Source organism: Callospermophilus lateralis, chromosome 13 (genome assembly GCF_048772815.1).
Source record: "Callospermophilus lateralis isolate mCalLat2 chromosome 13, mCalLat2.hap1, whole genome shotgun sequence".
NCBI lineage: Eukaryota > Metazoa > Chordata > Mammalia > Rodentia > Sciuridae > Callospermophilus > Callospermophilus lateralis.
In genome coordinates, this window is record NC_135317.1 from 79,322,308 (window position 1) to 79,346,924 (window position 24,617).

General features: G+C 49.3%; 2 protein-coding genes across 10 annotated transcripts in view; one reads left to right on the top strand and one right to left on the bottom strand.

Annotated features, from left to right (window-relative positions):
* Positions 1 to 5,510, top strand: part of Syt2 (synaptotagmin 2) — a 42,440-nt gene extending 36,930 nt beyond the window's left edge. The window contains exons 5-9 of the mRNA XM_076831891.1: positions 257 to 424; positions 725 to 892; positions 2,025 to 2,142; positions 3,091 to 3,224; positions 5,304 to 5,510. Of these exons, the coding sequence (XP_076688006.1) occupies positions 257 to 424; positions 725 to 892; positions 2,025 to 2,142; positions 3,091 to 3,224; positions 5,304 to 5,510 (795 nt within the window). The remainder of the gene's footprint in view (positions 1 to 256; positions 425 to 724; positions 893 to 2,024; positions 2,143 to 3,090; positions 3,225 to 5,303) is intronic.
* Positions 5,511 to 13,393: 7,883 nt separating this feature from the next.
* The window catches only part of Ppp1r12b (protein phosphatase 1 regulatory subunit 12B), a 205,910-nt gene continuing 194,686 nt past the window's right edge, over positions 13,394 to 24,617 (bottom strand). For 6 of the 9 annotated variants that reach the window (XM_076832222.1, XM_076832221.1, XM_076832218.1 and 3 more), the window contains one exon: positions 20,611 to 20,701. Coding sequence is in view for 3 of the 9 variants with exons in the window: in XM_076832223.1 (XP_076688338.1) it covers positions 20,609 to 20,695 (87 nt within the window). In the remaining 6 variants the exon portion in view is untranslated. Of the gene's footprint in view, positions 20,702 to 24,617 lie in introns of all 9 variants that reach the window. The other 3 variants (XM_076832223.1, XM_076832219.1, XM_076832228.1) reach the window with 1 other exon arrangement.

Here is a 24,617-nt window from a genome sequence, read left to right on the forward strand (position 1 = left end):
GATCTGGGGAGGTTCCAGGGGGACTCTGCTATTAACCTGCCCACCAAGCTCAGGTAAAGCAACTCATCTCTCAACTTCAGGTTCTCCAAACATCATTCCAAATTTCTGGGAGTGGAGATGGAGACCAGTCTGCCCTCCAGCAGGGGCCTGGCCTGCTCTCCAGCTGCCCCCGCTGGAAGGGACGGGCAGGGCCAGGAATGGGGTGGGACCTGGTCTGGGGCAGCAGGTACTCAGGCCCTTCCCTCTCTCTTCACAGCTCACGGTGGGCGTTCTGCAGGCTGCTGAGCTACCTGCCCTGGACATGGGCGGCACCTCAGATCCCTATGTCAAAGTCTTCCTTCTTCCAGACAAGAAGAAGAAATATGAGACCAAAGTCCATCGGAAGACCCTGAACCCTGCCTTCAATGAGACCTTCACCTTCAAGGTGAGGAGGACAGGAGAATGGCTAAGCCCGCTCTCTGCCTCTGAGTTCTGCAGACCTTTCCCTGGTGCTTAGCCATGGCTGGGGCCCTGGGACCAGCTCAATTCGACAGTGGCAGGCCAGGTGTAGGCAACATGGAGTCCCTGTAGACCTCTGTGGAGGATGGGGCTCCCTCCTACTGTTCCCTCAGGCCCCCATCTCCTCTCTGTCTCTGAGCACTGCTGGGAGCCCCGTGGGATGGCTGGAGCAGGGACTCAGGCACCTGCCCACAGCCTCGCCTTCTGATCCCCTTGTGCCCGACAGGTGCCATACCAGGAGCTGGGGGGCAAAACCCTGGTGATGGCCATCTACGACTTTGACCGCTTCTCCAAACATGACATCATTGGAGAGGTAAAGGTGCCCATGAACACCGTGGACCTTGGCCAGCCCATCGAGGAGTGGAGAGACCTGCAGGGCGGAGAGAAGGAGGAGGTGAGAGCGGGAGTAGGCCGGGCCCAGAGGAAGGAAATGCCACTATTGGCCTGGGCTCTCTCCCCTGGTTCGCTCAGCATGATGGGAACAGGGTGGACGGCGAGTCGGGCTCCAGGGTCAGGGTCCAGCTCCACATGCCTGGCTGCTGACTCTGGGCAAGTTGCTGAGACTCTCTGGGTGTGGACTCTCTCCTTTAGACCCCAAGGTGAAGATTAACTGTCCATGTAAAGCACCTGGTATTGTCCACCCAAATAAGGAAGTCATTATTACTATTTCTCCTAGATTCTGCTGTCACTTAGGGCCAGGGACGCATGACTGCCTCAGTTTACCCACCAGGAAGGTTCATATTTGCTCTAAAGTTTTCTCAGCATGGAAGCTTGTCCTTCAAGCAACTGCTAAGGACACTTCCTTCAGCCACCACATATTCGCTAAGCACTGACCGTGTGCCCAAACCCCCATTTTAGCAGAGACCTTAGGAATCAGGAACCCCGAGTCCTCATCCAGTCCTCAATGCCAGAGTGCTGTGTGACTCTGAGGAAACCACCTCCCTCTGAGAGTCTCCATTTCTCATGGGTCACAAAGAATCCTTGTCTGTCTACACACACTGCAGTGCCAGTAACAGAAGAAGAAGAAGGAAGAGGAGGGGTGGGGGGAGGAGGAGGAAGGGAGGAGGGGGGGGAGGAGGAGGAGGAGGAGGAGGAGGAAGAAAAGTGTTTGAAACCCATAAACCACTCTGCAAGGGGAACGGTTGGCCAGGGGAGATGGCTCAGGGAGGAGACTTCTGAGATAAGCAGTCTCCAGTTCCCCTGGGAATGAACACTTGACCTTATACCTGCTCCTGGCCTTCCCACCTGACTTGGGCCTCCGGAAGGGGCTGAGCATTTCCCACACCTGCCTAGGTCTGCTTGGTCCACTCACCCGTCAGCCTCCTCAGGACGCGGCTGTGAACTGCATCTTAGGCCAGGCCCTGAGGTCAGACACTGTAGGACCTTCTCAACCATCACAGCTGTGGGGACTGGGGACTGAGGGAGGTGGCAATATGGATGTGCTAGTCTTGACAAGATGGGGTCAGCCATGCTAGCGACAGTGGGATGGCTGAGGTGACCTGAGTCCCACTTCTTTCCCTGGTCAGCCAGAGAAGCTGGGAGACATCTGCACCTCTCTACGCTACGTGCCCACGGCCGGGAAGCTCACTGTCTGCATCCTGGAGGCCAAGAACCTCAAGAAGATGGACGTGGGTGGCCTTTCAGGTACATGCAGAGCTTCTGGCTGCCATTGGGTGGCACCAGTGAGCCAGTCACGGCCCAGAACCCCAGGAGATTGCACACCCCAGCAAGGAGGAGGAGGTCTTTCCTTTCCTGGGACCTGGGTGTCTGCCTTCAGAGCAGGGGGGCTCTGACCCCCTGTCTGAGGTGTCTTCCCAGTGTTCCCCGGCCATGCCCGGTGGGCTACAGAGGATCAGAGAGATTTCAATGAGTTAGTGACAGGATTTTGCTTCTCCCAGGGAAGTGTAGGAAGTGGATGAGGCCTACCCAAAGTGGGCCTCTCCATCAGGCCACCCCACTGGGGACACTTCCAGGAGAGGCGGTAGGCTCTGCTGGCTCTGCCCTGGCAAGGGACTCCATGCGTACATGGCGGATGCTGAGTTTTAGACTTACCTGGTGAGAAATGGGACCGACCCTGAAACACCAGGTACAGGTGGTTGCAGCCCCCTGTCTCTGCCGTGCTGTCCCAGAGAATCAGCCTGTGCTGGACTCGTCACTGAGCCAGTATATGACCTTTGATGGGTCATTTCCCTTCTTCAGTCTTACTTTCTCATCTGCAAGTTTGGGAAGATGGACTTGGGCAGGATCAGGACTAGGCAGAGGTGCCCCTGCCTAGCACAGTCATCACCAGCTGAGCCCCATACTCTCTCGCGAGGCCTAACTTAGAAGCAGAAATTTCCTCAATGTGATACTCCAGGAAGCCACAAACAACCAGTCAGAACTGGTCCTTGAGGTGAAACCTACTGCCAGCCTTGAGGATCCTCTGTGTCTTTTGGGTTTCCTGTCCTGTGCCTCAGGGCTTTCTGAGGGCCTAGACTCAGCCGGGTGGAGACTGCCACCCCCCCACCCCCATCCTCCACGGAGGCCCTGGGTACCTGGGAGGGTGGACTTGGGCTGAGGGAGCCTTTTGGGTTGGCATTCTCCCCGCCACAGACCCCTATGTGAAGATCCACCTGATGCAGAACGGCAAGAGGCTCAAGAAGAAGAAGACAACGGTGAAGAAGAAGACCCTGAACCCCTACTTTAACGAGTCCTTCAGCTTTGAGATCCCGTTTGAGCAGATCCAGGTGCGTGAGCCTGAAGGACCTCAGGCGCGGAGCTGGGCCAGGAGGCAAATGAGCATGGGCAGGTCGAGGGCAGGGGACTCACCCAGGAGTTTCCTCAAACCATGGAGGAGTGTCACTCTGGTGGGGGAATGCCACATGGGGACTCTTCCCCAGGGTCTCCCTTTCGGAGGAGATGAACATAAAGTAATTAAAAACATTCTACAGATTGCTCCTTTAGAATTTGGAAGGACATGGTTGTACGTATGGGCCAGGGGGTGACACCAGTGAGACTGGAAGTGACTAAGGAGGAAATAGTCTCTTTCCCTTCCATCCTCCCTTGGTCATCCCTGCCCCCATGTTCCCTGCTTCCTAAGTCTGCTCCCATCTTCCCCTCTAACCCCTTCCTCTCTCCTCTTTCCCCCCCACTTTTCTTTCCTTCCCTTCCTCCGTCCCTTCCTTCTGTCCCACCAGAAAGTGCTGTACATGGTGGAGATGAGGTTTGTTTTTCTCCACTTCTGGGTGGGACTGGGATCTGAACTTGGTAAGGTGGGAGACACAGACCATTCTGGGCTGGAAGTCAGATGCAGGGGCTTGCAGGGGGGCGGTTCTCTTCAGGGGAGCTGTCCTTCCCCCCTCTTCTTCCTCTTTGAAGGGCAAGAGTGCCAAGGGGCTCTTCAGAGTTGAAGTTGTCCGGTTTGAGGTGTCCATGATGTCATTTACGGAATCTTCAGGGGAATAGCAAAGATGTGATCCCAAGAGGAATCTTCACAATGGAAAGCTTCAGATGTGGCTCAAACATCTCAAATCCACAAGTCCAAAGCCAACATAATGGTCTTCTCCCTCCCTGATCCCATCCAAACCTGCTTTGTCTAAATTCTGTTTTCAGTGAATGACCCCACATCTTGCCAGTGGCCCACGTCAGAAGCCTGAGCTTCATCTGAGACCCCAGTCCTTTTTCTTTTCCCATTCATTCAACATATTTCCTGAGCATTTCCTAAGTGCCAGGCACTTGCTAGTGGCTGGGGAAATAAGTGTATAGAACACACAGACCTGGTGTCAAGGCCCTCATAGTGGGAGGGGCCCAGCAAACACGGTGGGATGGTGGCTTCAGTGTGCCTAAGATTTAGGGGAGGCTTTGCAAAGAAAGCTTTGCCCTAAGGGATGAGCCTGAGTTGGTAGGGACGGGGGAGAAAGGCATTGACTGTCCCCTCAACAAGTCCAAATGATCACCAAGTCCTCTTGATTCTCTCCTCTAAATACCACTCTGGTCTGGCCCTGACTTCCCATCCCCACTGTCCTGGTTCACATTCACTAATACACCCCTGCAGACCCCTAGCCATCAGGTCCATTCCTCCCACCTCAGGGCCAGGGTTCTCCTAACAGATCCATGCCACCCCTTTTCTTATGTCTTCAGGAGTTTCCTACTGTTTATCTGAATGATAGATAAAAAGCAAATACTTAGCTGACTCCATCCTGCCCAGCTGACCTTACTTCCTGCCCAGCTGACCTCACTTCCTGCCCAGCTGACCTCACTTCCTGTGTCTCAATCTATACTTCAGTGAATCTGAACTTCTGTTTCTCAGTTACCAGTGCACTCTCCTGTCTCTGTGCCCTTTCCAAGGCTAATCTTCTTTTCTGGAACTCTCTTCTCTTTTCTGCGGTCTGTGAAGCCCTTCCTGTATTGACCCACCCAAGCAGGACTGTCATCTCCTCTGGGTTTCCGTTGTACCTGGTGTTCCCCTCTCTAGCATAACCTTTATTATTTTGTGTGGCAATTTTTTGATTATGTGCATGTTGATGTCATTAGAGGTAAAATTCATCTTTTCCTCCTCCCATCCCCTCTGCAAGTACTGACAGTGCCTGGAGCATTTCTTGTGATGCACAAAATGCTGTTGGTAGCAACACAGGTTGTCCCCAAAGGTGTGACCTTTGCCTCCATGTAAATTCAGTCTTATTGGGAGCCCGAGATGGAAGGCAACAAGGAGCCCAGGGAGGCCTTTCTTCCCAATTGTTTGGAGTAAATGTTGATGGAGGGAAATTTGGACTTGGAATTCCATGTCTTCACTTTCCAACATCCTCCCTCCTTGGCTTCCCTTGCAGAAAGTCCAGGTGGTGGTCACTGTGCTGGACTATGACAAGCTGGGCAAGAATGAAGCCATCGGCAAGATCTTTGTGGGCAGCAATGCCACGGGCACAGAGCTGCGACACTGGTCTGACATGCTGGCCAACCCCCGGAGGCCCATCGCCCAGTGGCACTCACTGAAGCCGGAGGAGGAGGTGGACGCACTTCTGGGCAAGAATAAGTAGATGGCCGCGGCTGGGACCCTGTGCCCTTGATGGACACTGACAAGATCCAGAGCTATCAATACCTCAGTTATGCGACCTTAGAGGTTTTCTTCATCGTTTGTGGTTGTGTCCTTGTTTTTCCTTCCTTTTTCTCTTTTTCAAGACCAACTTTCCTTTGATGGCTGTGTGAGGAGAGTCCCCTAAGAGGTAGAAGAGAAGACTGGCTCTGTTCGTCGTCCCAGGAGCTGCGGTCACTGCATGCCCTGCCGGTTCCCCCTCACTCTCTCAAAGCTTTGTTCAAGCCTCACCCTGGGTGAGACCCTCTCCTGGTGGGAAGTTGCAGCGCTTCCTGGTTTTTGTGCATCCTGGACCAACAACATGGCAGCACATCTTGCTTTGCAACAGCCAAGGCAACACAGTAGCCAACGCGTGTGTGTGTGTGTGTGTGTGTGTGTGTGTGTGTGTGTGTGAGAGAGAGAGAGAGAGAGAGAGAGAGAGAGAGAGTGTCTTTGAGTATTTTTCTTCATTCCTGGGATGAGCCATGGACAGTGGGAAGAGAAGGCTCTTCAGGGACATGAGGAGATGAAGAAAGTCCACTGTCTTAGTGGAAGATGGTCTACCAGATGGCAGGAAGGCTCAGAATCCCAGTCAGAGGCTGGAAGCCCTCATACTCCTCTGGGTGGACATCTGGGAGGCAGCAAGATGTGGGGACTGGATGTGTCCAGAACTAGGACCAGACCCCTGATGCTGTCACAGACTTTCTCCTGTCAGTCACGTTTTCCCCAGAAGTGGGGTTTCTGGGACATTCGTGGAAATGAACCATCCCTAGATTGGTTAGACTCTTCACAGGGACCTTCTGTCCCAGGATCTCACTCTTGCTGACAATGAACATTGAACTATGAAGCAACAGAAGTCCTGTTACCCCGAAAGACCAAGCTTAAGCTCCTGGATCTTTGCCCCAACAAGTGGGAAACACACTTTCTCCCTTTCCAGAGTCTCAGCAGCACGGTTCATGGGCCCTTGTTCTCCATGATGCTTATGCTTCTGTTTGTCTTTGCATCTAAGTGGATCAACACTGTCTGAAGACGTGTTATCTGTACAGAGCCAGAGAACGTTAAAAGGAAGGCTTAAATGTTCTTAGTTTCCCTGAGGTCCAGGTAAGAAGGGGGTGGTTAGGAGGGGAGGATGATGGACAGATGGTGGAGATTTTCTGAGACGGTACAGAGGGGAGCAGTGGGATTCCTTCCATTCCTATTCCTTGCTCCCTGGGCCCTCTGCTTTCCGTGCTTGGCTTATGGATTGCTAGAGCGGCCCAGCGAGATGTGCGAGGAGGCCGCAGCCTTCCATTCATCAGAGAGATTTTTCTCGGTGAATGTCAAGATGTGAATGCCATTCATTTGAAATGGGTGGAGACCAACCAGTGTTTCATCAATTTTATTTTATTTTGTGGTGCTGGGGATCACACCCAGGGCCTCCTGCATGCTACACAAGCACTTAAGCTATATTCCCAGCCTTGTGCTAGGTTTTCTACCCCATGCCCAGTTGTGTCCCATACCTGTTCACCTTTTGTCCCTAGCATTGATAAAAAGCCATATATATGTTAGTCAGGTTTGCACTGAGTTCCCTTCCAAAACTTCAGCATGGGCAAGAGAGTCAGGCCCCCATGTGGCTAGAGGCCAACCCTCCTCGTCTCCCTTCCTCTGATCTCTCTCTTCCATCCTTAAAGCTCTCAGGCTCTTGGTATTTCCTTACCAGAGAAAAATCACAGCTTCTCCAAGAGGTTGGGGATCACTCTCTTTCCCAGTAAAAAATGGCAGAATTTTCCTCCTGCCCCATCTGAGCCACTTCAGCTTCCTGTAGGAACCTGACACAGGTAGATAGTGATGGAGTGAATCAGGCTTTGAGGCCCCAGCACAGAGAAGGTGCAGAGTGTCTTTTTATTCAAAAAAGTGGGGGAGGAGGGAATTTGGTTTTGCTTGGCTTTGTTTTTTTTTGGTTGAAGCAGGGAGTGAGGGGACACTTACAGCAGAAGCAGACCAGGAAGCAGGACTTGGCTTGCCTCTCTCAGAGTCCCCTCCCTTCCTACCAGTGGCCCTTGGTACATGGGAAGTTATGCATTTTATACTCCGTGTGTGTGTGTGTGTGTGTGTGTGTGAACAATGAGAAGGTAGCACTCTGATAAGGATTATGAGCAGTGGTCCTTGGGACCAGAGTTGTGGTCATGGTAGAAAACTGTAGGACAATAGGGTGCCTTCAGAATCAAGGTGGCCACAGAGTACCAGAGTCTTGGTGTGGACATCAGAAGTCACTGGACTCTTCTTCCCTCCCCAGAGCTGAGGCATTTTGGTGCTTTCTCAGGGTCCTTCCTCACTTACGTCCCCGCGAACCTCATTCATGGAAACCCCCTGTCAATCTCACCCCCTTGACCTTCCTTCTTCTGCCTTCTCCCAATCCACTTCCTACCACCTGAGATTCTTCTCGGCCCATGAGCTTCATTTAACCCTTCTAGCACCTAAGATTTACCACTTCCCAAACAGAGAAGGAAAGGAGACCTCTGGTGTTTCGTGTGTGCCTGGGCCTGGAGATAGAGGCTGGACAGTTCCTACTCAGAGCCCACCTTGAGCAGAGCCTGGAGGGACCAGGCTGCTGAGGCTTCTACTGGTAGCACGGTGGGTGCTGGGAGCATGTCCTCCCTCAGGTCCCAGCTGGTCCTGATGAGCTCCCAGAACGAGAGGGGAGGTCTACAAGCAGGTGGGACATGCTAATGCTGGAAAGTTTCTATAGCTGACGGCTGAGGAAGCCTAACCACAGAGCATCCTTCCAAACCCCGACTGCTGTATGGATTTATTCCTGGGGATGTCAGGGTCCTGGAGTGTCAGATCTAATCAGGACAGAGTTAGGTGTCTGACTAGTGAGGGGTTCTAGATGCTTCTGGGGCTATGAGTTTTCATTCCAAAATCTGTTCCAGAGAGAGGAAAGTACTTAGTCGGGAGCAGCATTTTTACAGAGGGACTGAAACTATGAAAATCCAAACTCAGAGCCACTCAGAAACTAGGATGAGGGCCAAGGCTGCTTTCTCCCTGAATCATCTGTGTAGAAGGAAAACCAACTCTGCCAAAGCTACGGGCAGATTTTTTAGATTTTGGAAGCAGAAGCTGAGGCCTGGGAGAGGCTGAGCAGGTGCTTGGGGTGAAGGAGAAACCACGGTCCTGGAGCTTCTTGGCTGGAGGTTGGATGACAGGGATCAGGCCACAGTTTCAGGTCCTGGTCTTCTTTCTTATCAAGAAACCATACATAGTGTGTGTCTCTGCAGAATCAGATTTGGGTGATTTTGCTGGCCCCAGGCTTTAGGGAGAGAAGAGGGGTGGCTGCAGGGTCTCTCATAAACTGGCCTCTATGCGATGGGGTGAGGGCAGGGTGGGTGGGAGACAGCAGAGGCTCTCCCTGGCTGTGGGAGCAAGAGATTCCTTGTTCCTTTAATGTTCTAGGCTATTCTTTGAGTCTTCATTTCTGATCTCACCCAACCCTGTAGAGAGAGCCTGTGCACCTCAAGAGGAAGAGATGGAGCCAGTCACTGCCCTCTTACCCTCTGCCTTCGCCCTTTCCCTCCTCAGGCTGGTTGGGGCCTTTCATCAGAGCCATGGGTGGTGGCAGGCAGGGAGCCCTAGGTCCTTGTCCCGTGATATACAGTGCCAGATTTGGCAAGTAAAAATACAGGATGGTCGAATTCAGAATTTCAGATAAACAATACAATTTTTAAGGATGTTGTAGGCAATATTAGGGACACACTATACTTAAAAATGGTTCATCGTTTATCTGAAATTCAGATTTAACTGGCCATCCTGTACTGTGTCTGACGACCCTACCCTATGACCATATCCCTCCTCTCCTGCTCAGTCCCAGGGGGCCAGAGGTTGGTCACCATGGATTTGACCTAACCTGTTTTTTGAAATGCAATATTGAGAAGGGGACACTGTGACTTGAAGATACATGAATATACTTTATTTTTTAAGCGACAACAAAACCACCTTTTGAAGCCATTTGAGCCTCATCCAACCCCTGCCATGTGCGTTTAGTTATATATTAAAAGAAGATAGTTATCTATAAACATACGAACAGAATCTTGTTGAGTCAAGATGCATGTCTATAAACTTCTGTAAATAGCCGCATGGCAATGCTGAGAGTTCCCTCGGTCCCCCAACCTCAGGCCTATTTTACAGAACTGGTCAAGGCTGCTCCTTCTCTTTTCTGTTGTGTGACGTCTTTGTCCCCAGCTCCACACCCGCCCTTCCCCATTGGGAATCCCATAATGGGAGCTGTCAGGGGATGGGAACGGGTTTCCAGCCCTGGTGCCGGCCCTGTTGGAGAAGATGCTGGAGGACACCATGGCCCCGAAGGCCCCCCGTCTGCGGTGCATCTATGGGCAGGGCCAAGGCACGCCATGTCCCGCCTGCTGTCTGGTGTCCACTGTTTCTGTGTTCCGTGTCCATGTGTGGCGTGGCTCCCTTCCTCCTGCTGTCTGAATAACTGAAAAGCCATAAAGGGGGCCTTCTGCTGGAGACCGCCCTCCGCCCTCCCAGGAGCCCCCCTGTCCCTCCGACTGGCTCCCCACAGAACACTTGTGAAGGGCTCACTTGTTGTCCTCCCCTCCTGCTTCCTCAGCCCTGTGTCATGAGGATGGACGGTGGCCAGGGCTTCTGGTGGGGCCTTGGGAGGTGTCCCTGGCTGGCTGTGGTCTGATGGCTCCACTCCATCTCCACCCTGACGGTGCACGGTGGGACGCCACAGTTCTGCTACTTTCCTGGGGGCCCTGCAGAGTCAACCCAGAGTTTCAGGAGCAGCCAGTCAACAGCTCAGTCTGTGGTTGGGTTTCCATTTACGACCTGGGTCCTCAACCAGCCTGGCCTACTGCCACTGAGGTGTCAGGGTTCATAGAGGGTAATGGAGGAGGAACTCATGGGGGGAAACCTAGGGCTGGTAGTGGGTTAGGCTTTATCCCCATCTTCCTTCTGCAGTCTGGGAGAGAGCACCCCAATAGTGTGGTGGCCCTAGGGCTGCCAGGCTCCTCCAGAAGTGGGGTAGGTGCCGTGGTTATAGATGGCTTAGAGGACCCTTGGCAGAACAGGTGTGTTCTGGGCTCTGGCCCTCACGCTGGCTCCCCCAGCCCCCGCCAGGCACAGCAAGCAGTAGGGGCCCAAAGCCTTCCAAGGTCCAGGTTGAAGTGCAGTCCCCAGCCTGCAGCCCCAGGCCCCCAGAGCACAGGTGATGCATGCGAGTAACCCAGGAAGCCTCGGGCCGGAGAAGAGCTTGAGGAGAATCAGGTGGGTTGTGTTAGACAAGGCCAGAGGTGGCAGAGTGAGCCCTGCCAGTTACAAACCACAGCACCCGGGCACACAAAAATCCCAGGGCCAGCTCTCTTGGTCCCTCCCACTTTCCACAGACACGGAAATTGAGGCAAGATTGGAGGGAGGGTCTGTGGTGAGGGGGCAGCATCGTGAGGGGGGCAAGGGAGTTTCTGCTGTGCCTGCCTTAGCAACCCAGACTTTAGGGGGTCCTCTTTAGAGAAGCATGACCAGTATGCCCTGACCCTGCTCATCTAAGGACTTGATTGGTTGCTTTCTAAAAACCCTGGGGCCAGAAAAGTTGAAAACTAGGCCTGGGGCAGAGGGTTGCCTGACCCAGTTCACCCTGGACCATCTTGCCCCACCAGGAGCCCTCCTGCCCACATCGTGCAGCCCTCGCTGCCCGCCCCCTGCTTGGCAATGCCCTCCACCCCCTCATGTGGACTCTGTTGTTCTTGTCTGATCTCTTGTCAAATTGTTATTTTGTAATGAGCTGCGTCTCCTTATTAAAGAAATGAGTTGAAAGAAACCCGGGGGTGGGGGGTGTCTGTAGTTGTTTCTACCCGCCATGGTGAGGGTGGGGGAGGCAGGAACTGCCCCTGAGGGTCAGCACTGTGCATGAGGGTGACCAGCTGCGTCTGAGGCTCTGGCCTCTAGTGACTCCCTTCCGGAAGCCACCCAAGGGGCCAAGTCCCATTCCCTTCTTGCCAGTGGGGGAAGACCAGATGGGCACTGTTGGTTGGTGGAGCCTGATGCCCTCCTGGGGAAGGCTGTGGTGCCGGGACCCTCCCCTGGGAGACTGCGGGGTGCCCACATCCTGGAATTCCCCTCCAGTATAGCCGTGCTTAGGAACAGCCAGCCTACGTCTGACAAGGAGGCTGGCCCTGAAGTAGGAGTGTGAAAAGAGAATTTCTACAGATTCTTGAATTACTCCACTACAAAGAAAGAACTCCAGAAGTCTTTGACTCTAATGAGGCAAAAATGTTAGGAACTTCATTGGGGTTTCAGAGTTCTTAGAAAAGAACCCGGTGCAGTGGTGCACTCCTGTCATCCCAGTGGCTCAGAAGGCTGAGGCAGGAGGATCGTGAGTTCAAAGCCAGCCTCAGCAACTTAGTTAGGTCCCAAGCAACTAGTGAGACCTTCTCTCTAAATAATAGATAAAATATAAAAGAGCCAGGGATGTGGTAGCAAAAAAAAAAAAAAAAAGTTTTTAGGAAAGTGTGGGAGCAGTATTGCCCCTAGGATCAGGAAGGGGCTATACTCCTATTTCAAGCCCTACCCCACCTGTCTCTTCACTTTGAAGACAGGCCAGCCTATTTTGTTAGTCTATGCCATGTGGCACTTGTCCTCTAGGGTTGCCACCTGCTCAAAAGTTAGGTCCAAATGCATGAGGGGCAGCAAAGTCAAGGCAGGGATGGGGCCAACTCAGTGACGAGCAAGGGCCAGGACCCTGGCATGTCTACCCCATCTTGCTGCCTCAGTCCCCGAGGTGGGATGGGCTGGGTGGCTCGGGTGTGTGAGGGGCACTCTCAGCCCAGGACTGGGGCTCCTCGCTGGACCATTTCCTGGCTGGGAGTGTGACTCCTTGCTCTCCTGCAGGGAGGCCACATACTGCAACCCTCCCGGTGCAGCACTGGCCTCATGACTGTGAGGAGACCGTCTGTGCAGACCTCAATGCCCACTGGGGGACACAGAGAGGAAGATGACATTTGTGGTCTGGGAGCATCAGACATACTGCTTTGCCTGTTTCGGGCCTCAGGACAGATCTGAACTCTTCAACCATGACATCATGTGTGTTTTCTGCTGCTGCTTGGGCTACAAACAGCTGGGTGACAGAAGGGGAAAAGAATCTTCCCTCCTTGACCTCCCTTTTAGTCAGTGAGCAGGGATTTCCGCTTGGCAGAAAACACTGGGCTTAGCAGAGCCAGAACAGGGTTTGCTGGTGGAGAAACCAGACCCGAACCTTGGCTGCCCAAGGGCAGACCTGGCCGGCCACCCACCCACAAATCCTGCCAGCACCTGTGCGGCTCCTCCCTGGGCTGGGCTCCTTCATTTGGAGTTTGAGTTTAACCTCCAGTAACCCTCAAGTTAACTGCATTTGTAGTTTGGATCTAGGGAGAGGTTTGAGGTCTACTGAATCAAATGACCCAATGAAAACCTGTATGTGTACAGCAGAGGACTAGGTGGTGCCCAGAGACTTGCATGAGCCCAAACAAAGCCCCTCTTCTCTGGACACAGCCTGCTCAAGTATGAGAGGTCAGTGTGCATGAGATGGGCTCAGCACCCTCATCATGGGTGCGTTCTGCCTTTGAGGAAATAGCCCTGCTCTTGGTCACCTGAAGCCCTGATGACTTCTTATGGTTCTGCTGAACCTTTGATCTCGGCTTTTCCTGGGCCTGACACACTAAGGAAATACATTGGTTCTCTCAGAGACCTGTCCTTAGGGCTGGCCACACACTTGTTGCTGTCCTGAGAAAAGACCTTCAAGTGGAGGGAGGTGTAGGAAGCTGGTGGGTGAGGCCCCCATGGGGAGGGGCGTTGACAGATGTGACATTCTATCAGTCTCACTGCACAAAGTTAAAGCACAGTTTTATTTACTCATTTATAAATACTGTTGTGTTTACAGGCATCATATAGATGTGAATATTATTATTACCAAACTTTCAAACACAGAATACTTAATGCTATATAATAACAACCAGTAAATCAAAATCATCCATATTTCAGGGTTGAAAGGCCACTCAAAATTGCATAAAAATACATTCAGTTCACAAAGCAAATCCGGCTTCCCCTCCTGAAATGGCCCCCTCCCCAGGTGTATTTACAACAGACTGAAGTTAATCCACACACCTCAGCTGAAGAACTGTTTACATCTGGTGTAGAAGTAAGGTGCGGAAGGAAGGGTGGAAAGAGTAGACACACGGTGCTGTCACTGAGGTGGGACCAGTGTGGAGACACCAGGGTGGTTCTTATGAGCTTTTTACCCCTGTCTGATCAAGGTCAGGGCAGAGGCAAGAAAAGAGGGAGAAAACCATAAAGTCAAAGCCAGAGTCTGAACCACTCAATTGAGAAGAGGCCACATCTCTCCTAGAAGAGGGAGGCAAGGTGAAGCACACTCCTTCCTTCCTTGGGGAAGTCCGGCCTCTTTCAGGAACCAGCTGGGTGGTGTCCAACCTTTCGGGAGTTCAAGGGATGCTGGCTAGAAAAGGGTGTGCTTTGGATGGCTGTGTCTCCCTGAACCCTCCCGTGCCCCTGCAGCTTGCCGCCCAGTGTCCTTTTTCCCCCAATTTCTCTTCACCTGGCCCTCTGCACCAGAGGACAAGCTGAAGTCGGCTGGTCTTGGGGGAGGGACAGCAAGAGCAGGTGTACTTTGGGGGAGTCGAGCTCGTGCTGACCCTCACAAGTCCCTTGTTCAGGATTTGTGCTCTGTCCCGGGACCACACCAGAGGCTCTCACCAGGTTCCCCAGTTACATGCCTTCCCTGAATCCCCTATCCTGCAGGCAGAAGTGGGCTGAGCTGCCACCGCCAGATGCACTGCCAGGCCGGTCCAGGTGTGCAGAGAAGACACTTTTGCCTTAAGCTGGAACCAGTCAGCTCTCTCAGGACAAAGACAGGATAAACCAGACATGCTACCTGGTCTCTTTGGCCAGGCTAGGGAGGGACCCTAAGGGTGACGAGGGGCCATTAACACAGTCGGCAAGCTTTGAAATGGGAAGGGGGGTGGCAGAGGTGGCTGTTGGATGTGAAACTCCAGGAATCCTGGCTGATTAGGAACACCTCTTTTTCTTAAGCACCATCAGGTCCACTTGAGAAAAGCAAAGAAAAAGAACATGGAGGAAGATGAAAGGGAGAGGAAGGGTGAAGTATGTTTACTGGAAGGACATAAGAACATCCTGATGTCAACTTAAAGGCCACCCACATAAAATCTTATTGGCAGCATTACGGGAAATTTTGGAGGAGAAATAACAAAATATCACTTTGGCAGATTCACAGTCCAAAATGATAAGCAGATGAGAGAAAAGTCCTCTGGGGGACTGGAAGGGAGGGGGAAAGGCCAAAAATATGAACTTGAATAAAATTGGTTTCTGAGTTCTCATTTCTAATCAAGAACATGTGAGACCTCATTTTGGAAGCTCCAAGCTAGCATGTACATGTCTATGCACTCAGACTAGAAGAGGACCCTCAAATTGTCAAACCTTTGTAAAGAAGGCCAGACAGAACACGGATCAGTGCTGTGGTCTTTAGACACCCCTGCTTCTTATCAACTGTTCTTCCCCAGGAATTCTGCAGGCTTCCAGATGGGTTGCAAGCCATTCCTCAGTTCAACTCTGACCCTCGACGTCCGCTCTTAAGAAGTGAGCGCATCTTCTTTCACTATGCTGCAGCTGGCTGCCAGGTCTAGTCTCTGCTGTTTTTTCTCAGATTTCAAAAAACACCTCATTCCTTAGTAGCTGTGGCAATGACTTCCTGGGCTGTAGTGAAGTTGATCTATTTTTCCAATCTAATCAGAACACAGCGATCAATACCTGTCCCTGATAGGGTCTCCTCCTGAGCAGTGTCAATACCCATTAGGGAAGCTGATTAGAATCTCAGCTCAGCTGGAGGCTGAGGATAAAGTCACCAGCTCACAGCTCATTTCCACACTGAAGCTTTGCTCCCTCCTTCCTTCCCTCCCAGTGCTTGCAACCTCTACCCTGTTCCACGTTCAAAGCCCTGCCTGTCTCTTTTCCAATGCTGCTTGGGGGCCACCTCCCCACCCAGGGTCTTTGCCCTTTCACTGGGCTCACACTAGACCCACAGGAGTCTTGCAAGAGCTGAGTGCTGCTCTGTGCAACATGGCAGTGTGATTTGTAAACGCTTCTGACTTTGCTGGTCTCGTCTGCAGACCTGCTATAAAGGAAAGCCTGCCTTGAACAGAACCAGAACTTCCTACTTCTGAGAGACCAGAATCCAGAGGAGCTCAAAGGAACTAATGGTTGAGTTTTTTTTTTTTTAACTGAGGAAAATTCCTTTGCTGTTGCAAGACAGAATTCAAGACCAGGGACCAGCTGGTGCTAAGCAGCAATGCAATCAATTTATCTGTCTGGGTGAAGAGGCAGAGTAGACCATGTCTGAGGAAATTGAGGAAAGGTGGTTGAGGACCTGTGGAGCAGCAGCTCTATTTTCTATTAAAACAATTTGTCTGAAGGCTGCCTACAACAAATTACTTTCTATCCATTTCCCTATGAGCTCCAATTTCCACCTCTGCAGGTTTTAATATTCTTACCAAAACATTAGGAGGGAAAGCAATTGCAACACCACTCAATTATCCTTAATACCAAACTCGCTTTCCAGCAAGGATGAGAAGTCAGTCTTGACTTGCTGATGTTAAACAGTCTGAATTGGAAGAAAACAAGAATTTTTGCTCTTGAATTTTTGAAATTAAAAGAAGGAATTTTTGAAGCAGAAATTCCAAGTATAAGAAATGTTCTGTTCTTCCTAAGAATGAATAAATCACAGAATTTTAAGCCAAGAGAATTTAAAGGTAATCTTGCCCAAGGTCACACGGCTAATAGAAGAGGTGGCCCCAGCACTGATGTTCAGGCTCTTGGGGGTTTACATTTCATGTCGCCTATTCTCCCCTCACAGATGCCTATTTTACGGGGTCACAAGAATCCAAATATTTGAGGGGTCTGAACCTGCCTTAAAAATCAGAATGGTGAGAGAGATCTGGGCTTAGATTTGGGCAGGGACTACCTCTGACTGACAAGATTGTGTGCCAAGGTAAGTGCAGTGTGGGCATAAATGATGGGGTTCAGTGGCCCTGGTGGTATCCAGAAGAGAAGGACACTGGACTCCTGGTGATCCCTCACTGTTCAGCTGTAGTAGTGGCTCGCTTGCTGGGGCAGACAGGAACTCCCCCTTTTCATGGGCCTTGTTGCTGAACCTGCAGGCCTCCCTTTAAGGTGTGAAGTAGCTGGAAGCAGAATAACGCAACACATGGAACAGTCTTCTCTTCCCCAGGTGTCTGCTCACCCAGGCCCATCTCCTAAAGAGTGCCAACACTGTGGGGACCTTCTGCACAGTGGCCTGGCCAGAAACAACTGGCTTTTCTCTGAGAGGAGATGGTGTCTTTCTTTGGCTAAGAGATGCTGCAAAGTTGCCAGACATCCAGAGGCACAGCAAAGTGCATGGCTGAGAATTTCTCCTTCCTCATCTCTGAAATCAGTTAAATGCTCTTGGCGGAGAAGCAGCTGGTAGTTCACCCAGTCTTGTGTGGGATCCACAGCTATTAAGTAGGATTGTAGCCTCCTTGCTTCCTGGTAGAACTGTCAAATAAGCACATGCTTTGTTTGGGGTAGGGAGAAGAGGTGAAATGTTCCAAACAGAGATATGAAACCCACCAGCGGCCTAGATCTCCTTAAACATGGAAAAGCCCAGAAGAGAAATGCAAATATCCCGAAGCTGGATAGAGAGCAAGGGAGTCTCTAGGAGATAGCCAATGAGATTGGCCTAGTGGAGAATTGAGTGTTCCAAGGACACCTGGGACATGTCTGTTGTTCAGATTCGTTAGTAGCTGTACCCTGAGATATGCACAGCCTTATGCTAGAGATTAGGATGGGGCTGATGTCATCACACCTGGGGCTTCTGAAAAGGATCAGCAGCCTCTGAAAGACAAATAGGCAAACTTTAGCCAAAGAATCTCTGGAATCCTCAATCCTTACTCCCAAAGGTGTGGCTTGGCTATTGAAAAATATCAAGTCAGTGGGAACAGGAGGGTGTGAAGTTGAACTGAGAAATTCTCTTTTCCAGACAGTCTTGACAGTCTTCCTGTCAAGCATTCTTGACAGTCTTCCTGTCAAGCAGTCTTGACAATCTTCCTGTCAAGACTGAAGCGACAGAACTGAGCCTCTCGCTGCTGGCCAGCCTGCTGCTACTCACTTAGCTTGAGCTGCTAGGGTGCTCATGAGTTCCCAAACCAGCAGGCAAGGATGCGGAGGGCAGTGGAGACTGAGGAGACCAATAGTAGGTAACTTGCTACTAAAAGGCCTACACCCAGCACCTCGTATGGCTTCCAGTCAATACAGCTGTGAAGAAAGGACGTTTTATTCTCTATAGGAGACCAGGATTCAGAATGTTATCTAATAAAATCAATGGCATAAGAACAATTGCCTGAAATAGTGAATTCAGGAAATTGTACCTTAGTGTGAACTATGGTTCACACTTTCTGAGTTCTTGGCCATAGAATCCAGTATTCCTGAGATTAAAAAGCTTGTAAACTTCTTGACGCAAGGAAAACCTCCTGGCAAGAAGAGACCTTTGACATGAAAGGCTGCTGTAGAGCAGCGGGGGAGAGACACCAATCCAAGAGTTTTGAGAACCTGCCTCCAACACTTTAAAAGGCACAAAGGGATCTGAGGGAATTCTGCAATTCCTTTACTCGGTCTAAGGAACTGAGAAGAATAACAAATGTTTCCTAATAATCTGGTTTTCTTTTCTTAAGAGGCAGTCAACTCCACTTCCTCCATATCTAAGAGGCACCAGGAGAATCAATTAGCCAATCCTTGTTGATTTCTTTTCCCCAGAATGAAGGATATGCTTACAGTGGAAGATATGGTACTTCTCACTCTAATCCAGCATTCCCTAAGAATTGAGCTTACAATGCCCCCATTATAATATAAAGTTCCAAGATAGGAGCAGCTTCTCCTGGAAAAAAAAGAAAAAAAAAAAAAAAAGAGAGACAGGAACAGAAGAGAGAATCTTATAAACTCTAAAAGTGAGGTTCTGCCAGAGGAGGCATGGCTACTATTCTGGAACTGTTCCTGAATTATCGATTCTGAGTAAAGAGCATGGGCATTTCAGAGGACTATTGAGAACACCATCGCCACTTTCAGAAGACAATGACAGACAGAGGTAGCACAGACTGCTCTCAGCACTGAGTATCACTGACAACCCTATAATGAGGCTCTAAGTGACCTGCACACTCAAGGTGAACCAAGGGATGCAACTCCTCCAAAAATCAATTACTATATGCCTTAATTGTCTCATGGAGAACTAATGATTGAACTGTGCCCTGGGGTTATGGAATACTCTGTGAAGGTCTGGGCACGATATCTTAAAAGGCTGTTTTGTCTAAAGCAGGATGGCCAAGATGACAGGTATGAAAAGCATGTCACATGAGGAGTGACTGAAAAGGCTAGGGCAGTGTGGGCTTGACGTCAGGTGAAGAAGAGACCACCGACCACACTGATCTGAAGTGCTGTCACTTCAAGGAGCTATGAAGGGTAGACATGGCCTATAGGCAGACTTCAGCTGGTCTTAGGAGAAACTCTGGTTATTAGAGTTGCTCAAACCTCAAGTAGTATGGGTCAAAGCTGTGGTAGCAGGGGTCCCTGTGACACAAAAATGGAAAGCTGGACCAAATGACCTCTGGGCCTTGCCACTCTAAAATTCCATGACCCTCATCATGCATTGAAAAGACTTCTTCCCTTTAAACCTCATCAAGCAGCCATGTCTCCTGATAACTTCTAATAAAGCAAATATCTCTTCCCTCAATCTAACCACCAGAAACAATCCAATCCACCACTATTCTCACAGCACAGTGGAACACTGTCTTCTCTGTCGTCATGTTTCAGTGTCTTCAGATACTTTCCTTTCACCAAATATGTATTTCAACTTCCACCCTCTGCCCAGCTCCCAACAGTCTGCCCTCCCCACCTTACAGGTCTCCTTGCAATGACTTCATATCTCATTTGCAAGAGGCACCAGGTGAAGAGAGAAAACTCCCTTATCAAAGAGAGATCAGGCAGAATGGGGTATCCACTTTTCTGATAAGGAATAAGATTTTCTAATAAGAGCTATTTTCTAATAAGGAGCCCATATTTTCTAATAAGAAAAACCATTTTTCAGGGGGAAGATAAGTGGGAGATGTGAATAGCAGGCTGACACTTCTGCCATGGTCTCGCTTTTTATATACAGGGCTCATGAAGCCACCCCAAAGCACCAGAGTCATGATTTTCTAGTCTCCAGAGTAATGATCTTCCATAATGGTCAAAACAAAACAAAACAAAACAAACAAAAAACCAAGGTTGAGTGCTCTGGAGGCAAGGGTGTGGGAGAGAAAGAACGAAAGGATAGAAGGTAGAGGAATAAGTGAGGCCAGGGCCATCAGTGCCTTGGATAAAGGTTAGGCATGAGGGAGGAAGAGGGGTTAAGACTAGTCAGGAATGGCTCTGGGTTGCTGAGGAAAAAATATAAGTCAGTTCCTGAGAGGTGAAGAACAGAGAGCTTCAGTGCGGTCACTGTCCCCGTGGACTCCAAAGAAACACAGCTCCAGAGGCTGATGATTAATTCCACATCCTGCCATTTCTCTTGGCACCCCAGACAGGAACCTGGAGTGGTACCACAAGACTCACTTATATTAAAGGATACTGGGTCAGCATAAAGGCTATGCATTTCTTATGTGTTTGGACCAAATCCAATGTGGACAAAGTAGGAGAGCAGCAGGAAGCTTGGGTCCATAGCTGAGCTTGGTGTGCTCCATGGGGCCTTTTCCAGATGGCTCCAATGGTCACAATCATGCTTCAATTAAAACTGTCATAAAACTTGGGGTGAGGGTGTGGGAGGAACAGGGCATTGAGAGTGCAGAGAAAATGTACAGTGCAGAGAATGTGACTGAAGAGGGTCAGAGAGAAGTGTCCTTCCTTCCACCAAAACATTCACTTCTTTTGGCTGGAAGGCAATGGCTGGAAATGAGGGGCAGGGCAGCAGATGCCTTCCCACACCTGAAGCCTTGTCTATTTGGACAGTTTGCTGATCACTCTGATGAGGGCACCATTTTCATCTTTCAGTCTCTGGTTGTCAGATTTCAGTTCTGTTAACACCTGTAGGTGACAGAGCGAAAAGTGTGTTAGAACCTGGCACAACTGCTTCCCCTACCCTCCTGACCAGGCACGGCTGGCAGGGGAGCAGGGCCTTCTGAGAATGTGCATGTAATGAGCTGTCATCCCCTCTTCTCCCAGAAACAAAGTTCCATTGACTCTTCCTACTTACTCAGTTGGTGGTGTTCATATTTAGAGAGATCGAAGCCCCTCATCTTTTGAGCTGGCAGATTAGTAACACAGGCTCACGTTCCACACTAGATATCCTTTTACTCTATTGAGTCAATGGCTATTTTCAATTATTCCTTGAACTCACCTCTAGTCTAGATAAACTGGAGAGTGCCAAAGTAGGCTAATGAGGACATAGGGAAGGAATTCAGAAAGGAGTTGTTGGTGATCCAAAAGAGTTAAATGAGGACACTGCTTCACAGACAGTGAAAAAAAGAATGCAGGCTGAGGGACAGAACTTGCCTTTTCTGTCAAGTGCACAAGATGATTTAAGAGCCCTCTTTCCACCAAATCTCAATGGACATACTACACATACCCACTTTCAATCACTAAAACCCAGGGAACTCACAGATGTGGTCACACAGCTGCAAGACACAGTGGACACTAGGCACACAGAGGACACTAGGCATACTCTCCACCGATAGTTATTAATTCTACTATCTTGGAAGTTTGCCCATCTTGTGGAACAAAGGAAAAGTAAGCTCCAGCTTAGATATCCAAGTCTTTATTATGTCATCAAAGCACTTTGATAAATACGTTATGCATTAGAAACAGCCTAATGGGCTGTTGATAAAGGTAGTTTTATGTGTGGGCCTCACTGTTAGCAAGATTTAGGTTGGAGGGTAAGTACCTCTTTGCCAGAGAGGCTACAGAAATTGACATCTTTGCTGTCAAGGCAGATATTGCAGGATTATCAGTCATTTAAACCTAAAGGACCCCTGTGGCAGGCAACACCCTCAGAAACAGGTGGCCTGGGCCCAGGTGTTATGAGACCTATTAGTTCTAGCGCTTGCCTCTGCTACGACCACTTAGGGATCTAACTTTCCCTCAGCGTTGCAGGGAGGCAGGCTACTTACATAAAGTCCACCTGTGCACGCACAGACGTGTAGCATACACGCATAAACAACTAAAAAAAAAAAAAAAAGAATTTGTAACGGGAACAAAAGGAAAACCACAAGGATCTCCGAGGTGGGAGGCAGTGTGCTATTGGGCCTCACTAGGGCCTCGTGAATCTGAGATACACTTCTATTCTTATTTCTACAAATGAGGGAATGAAGAGTTCATAACTAGACCAAGGCGTCAGACTACTTAAATGGCACAGCTGATATTGGTCTCAGGTGTGTCCAGTTTCAAAGACCAGTCTTTCATTACAGGTGGAGGCAGAGGTGGGAAAACCCCAAACCCCAGGAACCACCTCAGCCTGGAAACAGAGCCCAGCATTGCCTTTGCCATTAATGATCTGTATTACTTTAGGCAAACCACGTCTCTGCATTTCCATTTTTGTGTGTATAAACCATTCTACTCCCTCAGAAGGTAGGGACGTGGTGAGGCCCACAGGAGGTGAGAGTATGGGGGTGTGTGGACATCTAGAATGTGCTTTTGGATACTGAGTACTCCTGGGCCACTAGGAGTTTGCCCATGAATATGGGAGGGTGGGCAAACAATCTACAGGCCTTACATAGAGGACTTTCATTCAGAAAATGTCAAAGGAAAGTTCCAGACCTTTGACCCTGCCTTTCTTCCCTCTAACTCAACCAGGAAGGCTCTGGCTGCCTCCTCATGCCTCTATCCCTGCAGGTGTACCCATCAGAATCCAGTGCTCAGAAACTCATCTTAATCAGTTTCAGAAAACAGCCCAGGGTGGCCTCACAGTGTTTCACCTTCCCATCTCTTTCCTATGTCCCATCCTGTGGACTGCAGGCTGGGTGAGACTATGAAAACCATATTTCCATGACAGGACTCCACAGGCGGGAAGAAGCTATACATGGCAGTGGATTTACGGTTCAATGCCTAGTGTCTCGTCCAATCAGAACTGAGATGCCTTTTTTTTTTTTAAATGTACAAACAACTCATTGAGCTTTGGTGATTTATTTCTACATTAAGAACTCAATTCCTTGGGGAAAAAAATTGAACAAAGCAATTTCACAGCTGCAACATGCTACAATTGATATCTTAAGGGATTGTCAAAAAGTAAAAGAGGAATGTAGAAATTGAGGGGGGGAAGCCTCATAAACCTCACTCTCAAAAGAGAGAAGGGGAAATGAACATGTTATCTGATATTTTCTTGAAGTTAAAGAATGATTAAATAAGAACATATGTGAAAGCACTATATGAGGATGTTAACAAAGTTTTATCATTTTAACTCTCTGAACCTCAGCTTCAAAATTTCTTGATTTCTAGCTTACCACAGTTTGAGGTACAAACAGTTGGACAAATAAGTACGGATTTCCTCAAATATTACTTCTTATAGCCTACTGAGAAAAGTGTTAAAGAGAAAGGGGACACGGGGGCCTGCAATTTCAGATAGCTCCAGGGTAAGGCTGGCTGAAGACAAGAGGGTTTCAGATCAGTCTTGCCTCAATTTCTTTGTTTCCAACTACATGGGAGGTAGGAAGGGAATCTTCCCTTTTATTTTGTTAGTATTTAACTCAACTATGAGTTAAATACTTTTATTTTGTTAGTAAGTGGCTTGCACTACATGCTGAGGTAAGTTTTCTCCAGGGACTATTATTAAAAAAACCCGACCAACCAACCAACCAAACAAACAAAGAAAAGGGCAGGGTGAAAAATCTCTTGATCACACTGCCAGTTTGGCTTAGTTATCTCATTTTTCCTTCTAGTGGGGGTCAGCAAGGTTTTTCTGTAAACATCTCAGGGTCTGCAGGCCACACAGTCTCTGTTGCTGTAGCACAAAAGCAGCCCCAGACATAATAATATTACATAAACAAAAGAGCATGGCTTGGTTCCAGTAAAACTTTATTTTTGGACATTAAAATTTGAATTCCATGTAATTGCATGTGTTATGAAATACTCTCCTTTTGATTTCTTTTTTGGCTATTGGTAGGGCTCATGGGCCATAGGAGTGGGTCACAGTTTGCAATCCCTTCTATAGAAGGTCATGTACCAGGCAATGGCATTCCCTACAGTGGGCAGAATCTCGGCAAGGAAATGTTCTTTGAAAGTTAAAGTTGGAGTGCTGAGAAGGCAGAAGGCTGTCCCTCATCCCTCAGCTGCAGTACTGGGCACTGTAGTTGCTTAATAGATCCCTCTTGCATGTTTTGGCCATATGCTTAACAAACGGCCAAAACTTTGTGCCAAATAAGCAGACAGTTCCAATCACAAGGCGAAGAACATGGACTCTGGAACCTACCATAGGTGATTTGAATTTTGGTTCTACCATTAACTCTCTGAGTGACCTTGGACACATAATCTGTGACTGTATTTTTTAAAAAATATTTATAATAATTCTGAGGATTCAATGAGAAAAAGCATATAAAGCACTCAGCATAAGCCCTAACTGACTTTATCATGGTTATTAACCACTGAAAGGATGAGATCTAATTTTTCCCATATCCTATACTGTCTTGCAACAAAGAGGGGAAAATAACTGGGACATCTTTTGGGGTCTCTACTTTGTCCCAAGTTGAATTTTCCAGGAATCTGTGTGCGCACAAGTATGTGTGCATGCACACTGGGGATTAATTGAACCTAGGGCCTTATACATACTAAGTATGTGCTTTACAACTGAGCTAAACCCCTAGTCCCTTTTCCAGGAATCTGGAGGCTAATTTTAAAGCATGGAGGTAGGCAGGCCTAACAGTGCCTGTTCACTGCCAGCCCATGGTAGCACTTCCCTTTCAATTTTCTTTCAGCCTGTGATAGCATCTGCAGCAGGATATTAGCTCAGCCCTTATGG